The sequence below is a fragment of the Euprymna scolopes genome, chromosome 42 (assembly GCF_053919585.1).
Source record: "Euprymna scolopes isolate OS-2025 chromosome 42, ASM5391958v1, whole genome shotgun sequence".
Taxonomy (NCBI): Eukaryota; Metazoa; Mollusca; class Cephalopoda; order Sepiida; family Sepiolidae; genus Euprymna; species Euprymna scolopes.
Window position 1 is genome coordinate 45,510,022 of NC_136523.1, and position 17,216 is coordinate 45,527,237.

At 34.8% G+C, this 17,216-nt stretch overlaps 1 protein-coding gene and 1 pseudogene across 3 annotated transcripts in view; one reads left to right on the top strand and one right to left on the bottom strand.

The window, feature by feature from the left end:
• LOC145267074 (multifunctional protein ADE2-like) overlaps nucleotides 1–17,216 on the top strand; it is a 42,308-nt gene that overhangs the window by 15,602 nt on the left and 9,490 nt on the right. The window contains exons 1-5 of one of the 3 annotated variants that reach the window (XM_080123036.1): nucleotides 2,667–2,823; nucleotides 6,628–6,825; nucleotides 8,430–8,608; nucleotides 12,702–12,909; nucleotides 16,543–16,712. In XM_080123036.1, coding sequence (XP_079979162.1) covers nucleotides 2,763–2,823; nucleotides 6,628–6,825; nucleotides 8,430–8,608; nucleotides 12,702–12,909; nucleotides 16,543–16,712 — 816 coding nt within the window. In that variant the 5' untranslated portion in view covers nucleotides 2,667–2,762. Of the gene's footprint in view, nucleotides 1–2,666; nucleotides 2,824–5,015; nucleotides 5,453–6,627; nucleotides 6,826–8,429; nucleotides 8,609–12,701; nucleotides 12,910–16,542; nucleotides 16,713–17,216 lie in introns of those variants that run through there. The other 2 variants (XM_080123038.1, XM_080123037.1) reach the window with 2 other exon arrangements.
• Nucleotides 11,680–11,814, bottom strand: LOC145267346 (U2 spliceosomal RNA; annotated as a pseudogene).

Genomic DNA, 17,216 nt, shown 5'->3' on the forward strand with positions numbered 1-17,216 from the left:
GTCATCAAAGACGAAGATAGTAATAGGACTGTGTCCAAGACATAATCTATTAAATGTTTGAAAGCGTTCAGAATCTAAACGTTTTTTAACCTTTTTTTTTTTTTTTTTTTCAAGGTGGTCCACACTTATAAAGGCCCGGAAGCCACTCGGGGATAAGGGTTATTGCGTGTACAGTACGTTATTGTTGGGATTTGATTAAGTGTTTTACTTAAGGGGGCGGTTCATCAGGAGTTTGTTTATGTTGGACTTGAAGACATCCAGGTTGTAGTAAGGTGGGGAACAGGCAAACGCAACAGAGTTCCACAGGCGTGTATTTCTAAGAAAGAAGCTTTGTTCATGGAATCTACGTTTTTGTTTTGGCACAGATAAAGAGTGGGGAAAATTTTTGACAGTGGTTTCAGCTAGACGTGTGTTTTTCGTGAAAGATCGGCGGGGGGGGGGGGTGATTGGAGCTCAAACGAGCACCTGCCAAGGAAGTAACGATAAACCAAAGATAGGCTCACGTCTCTCCTGTGGGAGAGAGGTTGCAGGGAAGAGAAAAGGCATCCCTCACGAAGCTTATTTTGTACTGTCAAGGCAGGATAGGCTGTTTTTAGTAGCTCCTGCCCAGATGTGGCAGCAGTATTCTACCTTTGGACATACTTGGCTTTTATATAGATAAGAGAATTGCATCAGCAGTGAGATATCTTCTTGAGCGGTAGGAGGATCCTACCATTTTCCCCAGTGACCTTGGTAACAGACTTGATGTGCGTGTTCCATTTCACGTCAGGAGTAAAGATCAAGCCCAGAAGCTTATCAAAACATAGGGCTTCCCCTAGACGAGCCATCCATTTCAATTCATGCCAGATGGGGATCAGAGCGTTTATGATGTAAAGATAGGAGCTTGGTTTTAGATGCATTAAAAGTAACCAGCCACCTCTTCCCCCACTGTACCACGTGCTCAAGATCAGAGGGGACAGAACCTTGTCATTTACATTCTTTGATGTGTTGCCATGCATGATCGTGTCATCAGCATAGATGTCAACGAATAATTTAAGTATGTGTTTTGGGAGATCATTGATGTAGATCAGGAAGAGACTTGGGCCCAGGATGAACCCCCTGAGGAACTCCAGCATTAATACTGAGGGCTTCTGATTTCTGCCCATCAATCACTACTCTTATGAGCCTCAGAGAGAAATGATTTAATGATTGAGAAAACATTTCCAGTTATACTGTAGCTGGAAATCTTGTAAAGTAGGCCCTTATGCCATAGCTTATCAAAGACTTTTGATATGTCGAGAGCAATTGCCCTAGAGAGGAAGCCTTTGTCAAGAGATTCACTAATCCTATGAGATGTAACGATTAGCACATCTGCTGTAGATCTGGCAGAACAGAAACCATATTGCATGTCACTAAGGTTATTTCTGCTGAGGTGGTTTACTACTTCTCTATTTAATATGAATTCCAGCAACTTACTCATGACACACAGAAGACTTATTGGCCTGTACTGAGAGGGAGACGACTTATCACCTGAATTCTTAAATACAGGACATACATTAGGTTTCCCAGGGTGTTGGGAAGCACTTCTCCTTAAGGCAACGCTTAAACAGTTTTGTAAGTATGGGGGCAAGTTCTGGTTGTAATTTTTTTAACACTATAATTGGAATGCCGTCAGGGCCTGTTGCTTTACTGGAATCAAGGTTCTTGATTAGCTTGGCGACCTCATGCACATGTATGTTGCATAGTGTGTTGTCTGTTATAGGGGAAACTATGGGGAGTTGATGGCCTTCGTCGCATAGGGTAGAATTAGCTGCAAAGTTCTTTGCAAATAGTTTGGCCTTGTCTGATGCTGACTAGATGACCTAAGGTCCATTGATGATAGTTGGGATAGAACACACGTTTCTTTTCAGGATCCTGTTTGCTATTTGCCAGAACTGGTGGGAACCAAGCCGCTGCTCAGCTACTTTGGATTTAATGGACTGAGCATATAGCTCTCTTGCATTTTTTTATTACTCTTTTACAGTGGTTGCTGGCAGTCCTGAAAGCAGCTTTAGTCTCAGTGCATCTATTATGTTGGTAGTTATGGAAAAAGTGATTTCTGTGCATAATGGCAGCAGCACATTCTTGGGAGAACCATGGCTGGCTGTTAGGTTTTTGTTGGAATTTTTTTGGATGAAATGAATCGGTCTATGCCTACAATTAACCATTCGGTCAGGTTTGATACTATGGCGGACACATCGGTTTTAAACATGGAATGGAGAGGTAGATCAGAAGCTATCCCAGTCAGCCGGAGAGTATTGATATACAGTACAGTGGAGAGGTAGTCTGAAGACTTATTGCATTTCGTTTTTATCTTAACAACCGAGTGGTCGGAATATCCCAGAGGAAACAGAACGGAACATGACCATAGCTCGGGAAGTTGTTAGAAAAAGGTCTAGAAGGCTAGTGTACTGACCGGAAGTATCGGACACACGGGTGGGTTTGTGAACAATCTGTGTAAGGTCATAGGCAATGGCGAAATCATAACAGAACCTCCCCTCATCATCTGTCTTGTTCGAGTGGGTCAGCCATTCCACATTGTGGACATTGAAGTCACCACAAATGTGGATGTTAGCCGAAGGATGAGCAGACAGGATGTGATCAATTTTCTCAGATGTGCTTTTTAAAGAGAACAACTCCGCTGTTGTGGGGGCGATAGAGGGCAAATATAAATGCAGTGGTGTAAGCAAGTGCAACCCGGAAGCCCAGCACTGCTAGAGTCCAGTGGCAAGGAGGAATGCTAAATGACTGGAAATAATGCAGAGATAAGCAGAGAGCACATACAGCATCTGGAATTCTCAAATGGTCAGTTGCTTTATTTTGGTGATCTAATGGGAACCAGTGTCTCAACAAGATAATGCCGTAAAAGAAAAATGTTTAAACATATATGTAAATGTTTCTCTTTTCTGATATTGTTTTTAAATTTATTTTGATGCGTTATTGAATCTATAAATCTATAAAAGTGAAAATGTGTGTGTCTGTCTATTCCCTACCAAATAACTCTGTAAATTTTCAGTCTAGAGACTTGAGATTTGGGAAAATCTTTTTAATTGGTTTTCCGCCAGAAATTTGGCTGTCAATGGGGTCAAAGTTCTACCCTTTGACCTTTGAAAACTCTTTCAAACTCCTCTGCCAATTTTGGGTCAAAACACTTAAAATTTTAAATGTAGGTTATTTGGACATTGATCAAACCTTTTGATTTGATTTTAGCCCCAAAAAATAAATGTTAAGGGGGTCAAAATTTGGATCAAAGTTTAAAAAAAAAAAAAAAAAAAAATTCTGCAGTCTCTACCAAATTACTCAGCCAATTTCTGGTTTAAACATTTGAAATTTTACAAAGGTGTATTCAGAGATAGGGCAAGCTTGTTAATCGGTTTGGGTCGAAAATTAGAGCTGCCAAGGGGTCAAAGTTCAAAAGATTTGTCCTTTGCAGTGTCTAGCAAACTACTCAACCAATTTTGGGTCTAAACATTTAAAATTTGTGCATAACGGGTATTCAGACATGCAGCAAGCATTTTAATCGGTTTTGGAGTGAAAATTTGGCTGCCAAAAGGTCGAGTTGAAAGAGTTGACCTATGCAGATTCTACCAAATTTCTCTGCCAATTTTGTGTCTAAACACTTGAAATTTTAGATTAGGTAACGTGGACATAGCTAAAACTGTTTATTTTGATTTGAGACCAAAAATAAATGTTACGAGGGTCAAAAATTGGGGTCCAAGTTATAAAAAATTTACCATGCAGTCTCTACGAAATTACTCAGACAATTTTTGGTCTAAACATTTGAAATCTTATAAAGTGTATTCACATGTAGGTCTGAACTGCTAGTAGAAAATAAAATTGTATTACTCTCTACAGGGATTGAACTCTCAACTTCATGTCTTGTTTGTCCATCATGGTCACTTATTATTAGGGCTGACAACAGAATATTCTTTGGACTCTCAAGTATATATCTAACACATTCAGTGAACTGAAAACCACACGAGTCTATATAAAAAGATAAGATATTAAGGGATATATACTCGAGAGTCAATACAATGAAAAGAATATGCTGTTGTCACAGCCCTACTTATATATATATATATATATATATATATATATATATATATATATATAACTATTGATTATATATCTTGAAAGTGAGAATGTGTGTGACGACACTTCTCAACCTATATACTCAACAAATTTATCTACAGATCTGAAATTTGGTATGTTCTTCAGACATGTGGATAACTTTTTCATCTGAAAAAAAAGGGCTGCTAAGGGGTAAAAATTGGAGAATTTGTATATGGGGGGATCGTTGGATTTTTATCCGTTTGCTTTTTCACGAATGTGCATGCATTAACTTTTCACATGACATTATGTTAATAAGTAGGTTTTAAAACACCTTTTTTCTTTTTCAAGATCGTATCAAGCTGGCCTAATGGTTATTGTACTTAACTCCTTGTCTTTAGGTTTTGGTTTCAATTTCAGCTCAAGTATTTATTTATTTTTTTCTTTTCTTTCAAGAAGTGAACTGTTTAGAAAAAAACATGATACTCGTGTGCACGTCTCGGTTTCTTTCCTTTTTTTTTTTTTTTTATTAAGGTGTTTAAGATTACATCTAATACCTACGTTATTTCTGTTTAAATAAGAATCCTGCATTAAAATATTTATGCATAATTTACTACCGGGCAACGCTAGGCGAACATAAAGACACATAAATGTTATGTTCGTGTGCGAACACACGTACACTCTAGACATAAAATTTGTTCCGTTCTTATTTAAGCTGTTTAAATTTATTCAAATAATAAAAAAAATTCTAAATGTCGTTGCAACACACACACACATAAAATGCTGTCACTGTTGACACAAAATTTAAAATGCGTCATTGTTCAGCCTTGTTCCCAAGCTGTAAATCGAGGGGGGCATATGCTCTACACTCTAAATTAGCCATGATCTTTAAACCAATGCCTCACGTAATTATTCTCACACTGTCCCTAGAGCTTGTCAGATTTTCTAAATGACTGTGTGTGTGTGTGTGTGTGTGTGTGTGTGTGTGACAATATGGCCTCTTCTAGAGAGGCTTATGATTTTTGATCAAATTGAATGCAAATTTATCTATTAAAAAAAAAAAAAAAAAACTTTCTGCATGCACTACACCCCCTCCTTTCTCCCCCATGTTATGGATTCCAAAATGTCTTGGACGATTTTGATCTGGCAATAGGTTTTGTATCGGAATGTCTTCGATAAATATCAATAATCAAAAAAAAAAAAATCTCTTAAAGAAAGAATAAGCAATTTTGATAAAAATTAACAATACCTTGTACATCCTAACATCACAAGAGCATTTTGTTACTGCACTAGCAGAAATGTCTGGTATACAAAATCCACAGATTCTTTGATATGACAAGGGGTGTCTTCAAAATGATTTTTTGCTGTTTGGAACGCAATTGAAGTATGATACTTGACTTCTGCATTTTAAACTTTAATTGAACCCATTATATAAAAATTTTATAGAAATCAACAGTAGGTTCTCTTGTTGAACCACGTGCGCGTTATTAGGGTCACACCACTAGTGGCTTTTTTATGTCTGAGCTAAATCTCCGATCTCAACAAATTCCGTATTTTAGTAAGACTAACTCCATTAATAATCTTCATTTGACTTTTGTCTCTCTTTCTCTGTTATCCTCCATCTTAATTCAATCAGAGGGGATTGCAAATTGCATTGTTGCAATGACTGAACTTATGCATTCAGGACCTGTTTTATCTCTGTTGTACATATTGACATTGTGAGACTTGAGTACCCTGTCATGGATGTGCGTCAGAAGCAGAGATGCATCATTGTATTTCTGACAAAAGTGTATTAAGAATGTGGTAACTATGTAGAAAGAAAAATTGAGTTATAAAAAAAACAAAACACAGAAGGCTTTATTTTTGGATGATCTTCGTATGAGAAATTGCACTTTGAACACTCATGCACAACCATCGTTCATCGCTGGCAAAAGTGCATTGAGAACGGTGGTGATTATGTAGAAAAAAAAACAAACAAAAAAAAAAGACAGGCTTCGGTTTTGGGACTATCTTCATATAACTGCTCTTTGGACATCCATGCACAGCCATCGTTCATCGCTGGCAAAAATGCATTGAGAATGATGGTGACTGTAGAAAAATAAATTCTAGAGCACAGTCATTTGTTTTGATTGTACCATTTCCGTCATTGTAGCTCTTTTTAAATTTGAGTTTTTAAAATAAAAATTTAAAAAAAAAAGAAATTTTATTTTTGGAACGTTATATTTTAAAAATGAAAGTGAGGTAAATATGAAAATAAACTTTCAGACAAAATATCAAATTAATTTATGGAAGTGTGGATAAGTATTCAAATATGCTAGTAAAAAAAACAAAAAAACAAAAACGCAAACTTTAAACCTGGGCTCTGGTATTTTGCTCGACAGGTTCGAACATATTCAGTTACTAATTTGACTTTATTGAACAAAACTTTACAATTTAAATGAAAATGAAAAAAAAATAAAAAGAAACTCCAGAAAAGAAATACATGGTTTTATTATTTTTTCTTGTAATGAATAAAAGTCAAATGGTTACCTTTTCTGAAATGTAATTTTCTCTTTGCAGAAATTGAATTTGGATCCGTCCTTATTGAGGGCAAAACGAAGATTGTCTATGATTTGCCTGCCTATAAAGGCTGTGTAGCATTGAAGTCAAAGGACAGGATTACGTGTGGAGATGGTGCACGAGCCCATGACATGGAAGGAAAATCTGTGATCTCCAATGCAACAAATGCTAGGCTCATGGAAATTCTAAATGATGCAGGTAAACTTTTTTTTTTTTTTCTCTATCTCTGTCTACCTCTCTCTCCCCTGGGACAAATGGTTGTTTGCATTTTCCTCAATAACTACACCTTGGATTTTTTTTTTTTTTTTTTCCTCCTCTTCCCTTCCCCACCTCCCCATTTTTTCCTCTGCTGTTTTTTAATATTAATTTCCCGTCTCACTGATGACTGCTGTCTCTGACAATGTTATCATTGCTATGAAGGCTAAGAACTAGAAGCAAATCATGAAAGAAGGTAACCGAGCTATGACTTTTAGTTTTAGCGCACTAGCTTGTTCTGTTGTATCTTTCCGTGCACGTACAGGAAGAGGAGAGGGTATGGCCTGACTGGTGTGAATCCTTTGTTCAACTACAACTGTTGCCAATAATTATGCAACTACATCCAAAGTAAAATTATCTTACATAATTTTTTTTTTTTTTTTTTTTTTTTTTTGAGACTTCACAATTTAAAATGAATTGTTCCTAGATTGATTGAATTGTTTATCATTGACATTATGATGTACATAAAATTATGATGTACATAAATCTGAAACAATCGCAGAATCCTTAGAAAATTACTTCCAGACCATAGTGGAATGGGGCTGCAAATGGATGGTAACATTTAATGCTAGTAAAACTAAGTTGCACTACTGTAACAACTACAAGACGCCTCTCCAACCACTGATATCCATGACAAATAACACCCTACTTGAGAATTTTTCCTTCAAACTCCTTAGCCTAACATTTGCAGGCAATAATAACTGGAACAAATATATTGAAGAAATTGCGAAAACTGCTGCAAAGAAGGTGGGTTCTCTCTATCGAGCTAGAAAACTACTCTCACCCGAGAGTATCCAGTACCTCTAAAAGGCCACCGTTCTCCCACGCATGGAGTATTATTGCCACATCTGGGCTAGTGCATCAACCACTAGTCTTTTCCTCTTGGATATGGTCCAAAAAATTCTTCAATCTAATAGGTACCACTCTGTCAACTAAGCTCCATCACTGCAATGTTGCATCTCTGTGCTAGTTTTACAAATATTTTATAATGAAATATGCTCTGAACTTGTTGCATTTGTGCTCCCTTGATGCCCTAATATGCAGTTTAAATGTAATGTAAACCAACATCTTGTGGTCCTGGATATGACCTTAACCTATATCCAGTGGTGAGGCCCCAGCTTGTGGGCTTTGGGGAGTGTGGAGCCACCCTTTAATTACCATTGCTCCCAGGTCCACTCTGACCGGGAGTGGTAGTACCTGTGAGGGTCCCAACTATGGGTTAAATAGAAACTGACTTGAAAATAACAAATATATTCTATTAAAAAAACATTTTCTTCCAAATCTTTGGATTCAGCATTAAATAACCCGAACAGGGTTGATATGCCGTAAAACAAAAACAACCCACCAACCAACATCTTGTTAATCTTTCCTAGACATGGTCCCAAATAGTAGCCCCTTATGTCCAAGTGTTAGGGGATGAATGTGAGTATAAAATTTTTTTTTTTTTTTTTTTTTTTTAACCCACTCTTTGCTTTTTAATATGTAGTAGTTATAATTTTTTTTTTAGTCCAACTTTTATGTGAATTTATATATTCAAATCTTTCAAGGTGTTCCCACCCATTTCATCGGCAAGTGGTCTGACGATGTGTTCCATGCCCTCAATTGCCATATGATCCCAATCGAATGGGTAACCAGAAGAGTGGCTACTGGATCATTTCTCAGGAGAAATCCTGGAGTTGTTGAAGGACATCGCTTTTCTCCTCTCAAATTGGAAACTTTCTACAAGGTAAGTTGTCAGTCTTTTTCTTAAGGACATTTGAAAATTTTTCTGTGCCTGCAAAATCTGAACAAGAGTGATCTTCCTTGAACTCTCGAAGTTTGCCTTGTTTTGAATAGAGGTTTCTGAAGAAACTGCAAGGCAGTTGGAAAGGGCAAGCAAGAGTTCAATTGAACCTGAAGTGCTTCTTTGATAACTACAGTAATTCTAATGTTTAACTATGTAAATGGTTATGTTGTTGAATCCTTTCAATGGAAGTTTGAATCTAATTGTCAACAGTTAAATCTTTCAAAAAATTGGTTATTCATAAACTTTTAATTTGATTTTTTTTTTTTTTTTTTTTTTTTTTTTTTTTTTTTTTTTAAATGGATAGTTCAAATCATAAGGTAGGTAATTATTTTCTGAAAACATTTAAAAAAAAAAAAAAAAAATCTTGGGCCAATTTAGCGAAACTGAACTTTTGCTAATTATTAATGAAAATGGTTTTTGAAGACACAGAAACTTTTCATTAATAATTAATTTTCCAGTTTATCGTTTTTCATAATTTTGGGATATGTACATTATTACTACAACATGACAATTAAGTAAATACTATTGGTTTCAATATTTTGAATTCTGCCATTATTACTAAGAAGCACCCTTTAAAAACGATTTACTTCGAAGAGTGTGGGACAACTGTCAGTGTTTTAGAATTACACTTGACTAAAAAAAAAAAAAAAATGCAGAAAAATCTTTGTATGTACTACTAACCGGAGTTCCCGGGTGTTTGGAGATGTGTATTGAGCAAAAAATAAATTTTTTTGTAAATGGTAGTAGGCAGGCAGGCTCGAACCCGTACCGCAAAGGAGAAAAAGAAGTGATGTTTTGCTGTTGCGCCCATCACCAAATCTGAAGTTGTGAATGTTTAAATTAAGGCTAGTTAATTGAAAAGAAGGTATGACTTTGGAAAATATTCCTTCACCCTCAACTGGACCCTTTTCTACAGGGAAAGGTCGCTTTTTGCCGATATTTTCAAGTCATCCCTTTTTTTCGATTGACTAGCCTTAATTTAAACCTAAGTCACTTCCTGTTTGGCGATGAACGCAACAGCAAAGACGTCACACACACACACATTCTTTTCCTCCTTCACAGTATGGGTTTGAGCCTGCCTGCCTGCCTGCTACCACCACTTTTTTTTTTCTCAACACATTTCCGATCGCCCAGTAAAAATTGGCCAGTCTTAATTGGTTTGATGTATAGGCTTAAATTCTATTAAGATCCATCTTTTAAAACCTGGGTAACAATTTTATGAGGGTAGATAATGCAACGCATAAAATAAAACCAGACCCATCTTTGTTAATAGCTTTGTTTTTAAATACTTTGACTTTTTAAGACTTCCTCCTTGTCTATTTTCCTTTGACCTTGATGTAATACTACTTTATAAAGATGGTGGGGTGGGGGTGCTTTGCCTGGGCGTAAAACACGCTTAAATATATTTTAATTTGTCCAGATTTCATATATATTACTAGTTATGATTTAAAAAAATAAAAAGTATTTTAATGGCATCAGCTCGAACCAAAACTGTAGCATTCAAAGCTGGTGACACACGTATAAAACACTTAAAAATTAAAAATGTTTTTTTTTTTTTTTTTTTTATCCCCCCCCCCCCTTGACCCCTTTAAAAGAATTTTAACCAGCTAAAGACCTATTTAAAAAATTAAAAAAAAAAAAAAACAGCCCATAAAAATTCGATCATTTGAAGCCCCTAGCGCTGCTCTGTTACTTTTAGTTTCTGAGGAGATAGTTTGAAGATATGGAGACAGATAAACACATATAGACTTTTATATATTAGATGAGTTGCCATCTCCCCACACCCACCTACCTCTAAAATAAAATTCCCACAATGCATCGCTCTTATACAAATTACCAATCTAAAAAATTTTTTATCTATATATCTAAAAGAGTGTGTGTGAGGACACCTATATACTCAACAAATTTTTGATCTACAGATTTGAAATTTGGTATATAGTGTATTCGGACATGTGGAAAACTTAATCTGTTTTTCATCCGATAAAAAGGGCCGCTAATGGATCAAAATTAAAAAAAATTGGCACGTGGAGGGAGGGAGGGGGTCATAGAATTTTTGTTTACAACTGTTTCAAAAATGCACATGTGAATTGTTCACATGAGATCCCTTATGTCAGGAATAAGTAGATTTAAAAACACTTAAAGATTGTGTCAAGCTGGCCTAATGGTTATCATAATTATAATGGTTAAATATAATACTCGCATGCACATGTCTCAGTTTGTGTATGAATTAAAATATAATATTGATGCATATTTTATGAGATGTTTACATATCTGTATATATAGCATTCATTAACCAATCATTATCAATTTCGAAACACACTTGCTAGGTGTAAGGCTGAGTAATGTAGTTTAATTTTATGCAAAGAAGGAATGAATTTTACATTTAAATTTGATCCATATTCATTAGACACAAATTAAGATTTCTGGAATTTAAATTTAGAAATAAAAAAAAATAGGACTAAAAAAAAAACCTAACTTTGGACTACTGTTCTCGTTTTGAGTGTCGATGTAACCTCCTACCTTCTTCAGATGTATCTTGTGGAACTTCGGAATGTTTTTGTCCAACTTTAGAACTTGGACGGCAATTCGGACGGAATTTTTTATTTACTTGCTCTAGTTTCATCAGCCATGTCTGGTCCTAAATAATTTGCAATTGTATTTTTCGGTCGCCCACACTGAGAATTGAACCGACCACCTTCAGGAGAATATCGCGTTTTAGACGTTGCGAGCCTGTCCCTGCTCACTTGTTATTTTCATGGCAAGTGCTTGTTTGAGCTCCAATTTATGCCCCACCCCCTGCCAAACTTTACTGATCAAGGCCGATTGACATGAAATTCTTAAAGATAAATTAAAATGACCAAAAAATGGGCTGAAATGACTTAAATAAATAAAAAGTAAATGACTTAGAATGACGTGAATGCTTAATAAAAAAAAAATAACAGGAATCCTTCAAAAACAACTTGAATGATCTGGAGAATGACTTGAATGTCTTTGAGACTGACTGGATGTAAAGTGGGTGATCATTTTACATTAAATTAATACAGAAAAGTGACCCCCCACTTTATATCACAAAGTTACAAACATAAATACAGCATGTAAGAACAGATACTACACTTTGATCTTGGCTAAAAAGCTAAGAACAGCATCTATTAACAACAGACCTTTGATCTTAATCAAAAAGGCCAAGCACAAAAGTGTTACGGACAGACCGATGGACCGACTTATAGAGTCGCTTGCACGCAACTAAAAACACTGGTCTAGTTGAAACCACTATCAATAATTTCACCCAGTCTTTATCTGTGCCTAAACATAAACGTGAATTCCATGAACAAAGTTTCTTTCTTAAAACTGCAAGCCTGTGGAACTATGTTCCATTTGCCCAGTTTTCTGCTGACTACAATAGTCCAATGTAAATAAGTTCTTTGATGAGCCATCCTATAAAGTAATCCAATTTTCCACTAACGATTACTACTCATCGACTACCCCACACTCATTAACCTTTATTGTGTAGTGGCCTCCGGACCTTCATAAGTGGTAACTACTTTATAAAGAAAAAGTACTTTAACCACTGTGCCACTGATTGCAGAGATGTATATATTTCTCCAAAACTTCTGGCCTTGATGGAAGGGAAACTAAAACCGAATGTTTAAAAGAATATGCAAATTCGCTAGATCTTTTGCAGATAAATGCAATTCTATGACCCATCTATAAAAAAAAGTTGTATTTTCTTTTTAAATAAATTCAAAAAGTTTTTAATATGAATATCAATAAGCAAAAAAAAAAAAAAAAAAAAAAATTCATAGTATAGATTGAACTTCTCCTCCCCCTCCCCGCTGCGAACCTGATCCAGTTTACTCTCAGAGAATGAGTAATTTCTAAATTTAAGATATTCATCCCGTGCAATACCAGTCAAGAATATACCAACTTTGTGGTTCTTTATTTTGTAGTTCTTTACTTTTAGCTGGATATAAACGCAGACAACTGCCTTTTTATATATTTAGTAACGTTTTCTTTTTTTAAAATTTTTTTTCAGGATGATGCTAACCATGACCCGCAATGGAGTCGCGAACAACTGATTTCTGCCAAACTGAAATGTGGGGATCTTGTTATTGGTGCTGACCAAGTGGACATCATGGAAAAACTGACCATCCTTGTCTTTGAGATTTTGGAGAAAGCTTGGGCGGGTGCTAACTGGGCACTGATTGACATGAAAATTGAATTTGGTGTTGCTGTGGAAAGCGGTAAGTTTCCGTTAAATTCTGGGGGTTGCTCAATATCCTTAGGATAGCAGCTCTGTCCAAACTGGACTTCATGTGGGCAACGCTGGGTATCTATGCTTTTTTTTTTATTTTATTTTATTTTTTTAAAGAACGCCAACAAAACGGGAGTGTGTGTGTGTTATATATATATATATATATATATATATAAAATTATAACCAATAAATGTTAGTGTTTCTATATGAATGAATGATGAAATTAAAAAAATCAAAATATTGAATTTTAAGTAAAACAAATCGCACCTATGTAATTGCCATGTCGCAAGTAGTATCATATCCCAAAATTACGGAAGACAATATATGGTAGAAAAATGATTATTGAAGGTTTTCAATAAAGTTTAGCGGGAGAATAAAATTTATCCAACATTTTGAATTATATTTGTCATGTGACTTAAGCAACAAAATTATTTCCCCTGTTAACTTATCTCCTTAGTAAGCATAATATAATGATTTTGTTTCATTTAACAAATTTTTTCGTTGCTAATTATTTTCCTTTCTTATTGTTTTTCATAAGTTTAGGATATGTTACTATTTGTGCAAATGGTTGCTCCCATGTCTCTGCTATATATAGCCATAAGAGGAGATCGTCTCCTAGTTACATTCTGTCTTTACTTCATATTGTCGAAAACATACAACCCTTATACAGTAATCTCCTAAATAGTGGTCTAGTCTAATACAAACCAGCAGTGCCAATAAGAGTATATATGTAGAATATCGATTTCAATGTCAAAATTAAGGGTAAAACTTGGTCTCTTCAACGTTGATATTTCATGATTTTTTTTTTTTTTTAAACTGTAGATAGTTGGATATATGTTAGTGTTGAGTTAATTAATCAGAATCGGAAAAATTTGTGCCTATTTTCCAATGCAAAAAAACGATTCTTTTAATTGTCTTTTATTTATTTATTTATTTTATTTATTTATTTATTTATTTATTTTTTTTTTTTTTCAAACAAAATCTTGCACTGTTAGTTGGTGCTGATTTTAAATCATAAAATATTCATTGATTTCAAACTACCAGTAAAATTAAAATCGATAGATCATCCACCTTAACCCTAAAACAAATGTATAGATCATTTTCCTACAAGTGTATTTTTTATGTTTGAGAAAATGTGCATATTTAACACTTTTTTTTTTTTTTTTTTTTTTCCAGTAATCAGGAAAAATAACAATTTTTTGGTTAAATATTTAGAGATTTAAAAAGAATCGGAATTGAAGGGGGGGGGGTAATTGTCCCATCACTAGTATATATCTGAAATTATTTGTCGCACTGCCATTGATATTAAAGGCCTACTTTTCTATTTTTAAAAGTGAATGCAACTTCTTATATATACTTAGTTTTGAATATACTAAGCAAAATATACTTCAAAAAGGATAACCAATTTAAATATCCCTTTTTAAAAACTAACTTTCGTTGATTCACTGTTTTTGTTTTATTAGAATAGTTTCATTTCCTTATTCTATTTGTGCTTATTTTTCAACATTGTGCATGCTACATAGTATTTAGAGTAAATTTCTATATGTCTGCGGAATGGTTTCTACCAATTTTTGGTCTGCAGACTTGAAATTTGTGTGTTGGTGTAAAAATTGGAAATTGTTGGGCATAATGTTAATGCTCTATGAATGTACAAATATACATTTATACGTTTAATAAGTTTTGATGTGTATGTGTTATTCGTTAAGACAATAACGAATATCAATAGAAACCTAAATCTTTTGGTTTCAATTCTAGCTAATGTCACCCAAGTTTGTTGGTTTTTTATACTTTCGAAGTCACTATTATATATTGGGTATAATATAATAATCAATATAGAATTGGTTCTATAATAAATACAAAATATGCCTGAATTAACACCTCATATTATGATACTATCGCTTCCCCGGGGAGACCTATACTTAAAAACCTCTAGATACCAGAAAATCACGTAAAGGAGAAGTAGCCTTATCACGTATCCGGATAGGACACACATACATAACTCACTCCCACCTACTAAAAAGTGAAGAACCTCCCAAATGTATACCATGTCACGAACCTTACACAGTGAAACACTTTTTACTTGACTGTCATGATCTCACACGAATTCGTCAACACTACTACAAGGCTACAAGTTTAAAAGAACTCTTTGATAAAGAAAATCCTAAAACCATCCGAAATTTCTTAAAACAAGCAAATCTTTACCATAAAATATAAAAACCATCAAATAACAAACTATACCAAAACATTGACCGAATATACCCAGCGAAAATCGATTCTGAAAGTATCAAAAATTTAAATCTTGTATACAGCATTAAAATGACCCAAAGAAGGTTGACATGCTGGTTAAACAAACTTCTCCGGGGAGAGTCACTTGGTTGAGAAACGTTGTTGGAACGCAACCAGCTCCCCAGGTGTTAGACACAATATCCAAAGATATACAAACGATAGGCACACGTTGAAAACCTCAACAAAAACAGGTCGAGATGTTAGCGGCTATAACTGGCTGGCATGGGTCGCTTGTCTTCATTGCGTTGTTACAGGCATCTTTCCATCGTCGGCATTAATGGCATGCTGGAATTTAATGCTTATACAAAAATAGTGAACAAATGCATTTTTATAAAAATATAATTTAAGATTTAACAATGAGGAGCATATTTTTATAAAGGCCAGTTGAAATCAGACGCATGTTATGTCGCGTCCGCCGACTTCAGAATGCAAGCGTCAACTGTTTAAAACAGTGAAATTATATTTAATTCTTTCTTCATTTAAAGAGAGAAGGGGAATAAAATAGAGAGAAGATATATTCATACAGGTTAAACATTGTTTTGTTTTCGAATGCCTCGTTGACGAGTTCTCCGGGTTTGACCTTTCAAATTCTAAGGTCTTATATCGTTTTGCCTTGGTTGAATATTATAAACAAACTGTCATTCTTGGCTTGAGTCATAGAACATTTTCAAAATCACAAACATCTGCACCTCACAAGTGTAGTCAAGTTAGGCAAAAGGTTTATTAATGTAGAAGCCCTTAGCTCCCTCAAAAGGGGCTACGTCATTGTGCCACAATATTTCACCGTATTTTATGACCAGGCAACACCGGGTGGTCACTACTGTATATTGGGTACAATATAATAATCAATAGAGAACTTGCTTTGATAAATATGAAATCTGCATAAATTAACACATATTTAAGCATATTTTATGAACGAGCAACACATAGCACATGCTTGTATATCATAAAAGTCACCTTGTCTGTCTATGGAATGTCTCTACCAAACTACTTTAAATTTTGGTCTACATACTTCAAACTTTGTATATGGGGGTATTTGGGCCTGTGGAAAAAATTGATTTTTTTTTTTTTTTTTTTTTTTTTTTTTTTTGCAGCTAGAAAAATAGCTGATAGGTTAAAATGAACTAAACATGCAAATATACATGTATATGTTTAACCATTCATTTCAGAAGTTTTGATATGCATGTGTTGTTAGGTCATATGATAGTGAATATTGCTATAAACTAAAATGTTTCGGTTTCAATTCTAGTTTATTGCACCATTTTTTTAATTTTTTTAAATTTTTTTTTTATTTATTTTCTTTTTTTTTTTTTTTTTTTTTTAATACATATACAGGTGAAATTGTGTTGGCTGATATTATCGACAGTGATTCTTGGCGCTTGTGGCCATCGGGTGACAAACGCTTAATGGTTGACAAACAAGTCTATCGTGACATGCCAAATGTTACCCAAGAAGGTATCGATAAAGTAAAAAAGAACTTTGAAATTGTGGCTGAAAAGGTCAAGGTAAGTTGGCAGGGTTTTAGTTTTGCTTTGTGTATTAAAAAAAAAATTTTACAAACCTGTAATATAGATCTCACCTGTCTGTTTAAATGTATGTCTGTATGTCTGCCTAAAACTTTTGACAGGCGGCGGATTTTCACAAGATTGGTATTGTTTTGAAGCTCAACACTCCGGACATAAAATTGGCTAAAAACATTAATTACTTCACCCTCAACTGGACAATTTTCTACAGGGAGGGGTTTTTTTTTGCCGATATTTTCGAAAGTCATCGCCTCTTTTCGATTGACTAGCCTTAATTTAAACCGTTGCCACTTCCCGTTTGGCAATGGACACAACAGCAAAGATGTCAATTTTTTTTCTTCCTTGTCCTTCGCGGTACAGGTTCAAGCCTACCTACCAGTACTATTTTTATTTTATTTTTTTATTTTTCTGCTCAACACACACTTCTAAACACCCAGGCAGCGCCAGGCACTCGGGCTAGTTTTAAGTACACAGTAGCTGGAAAAA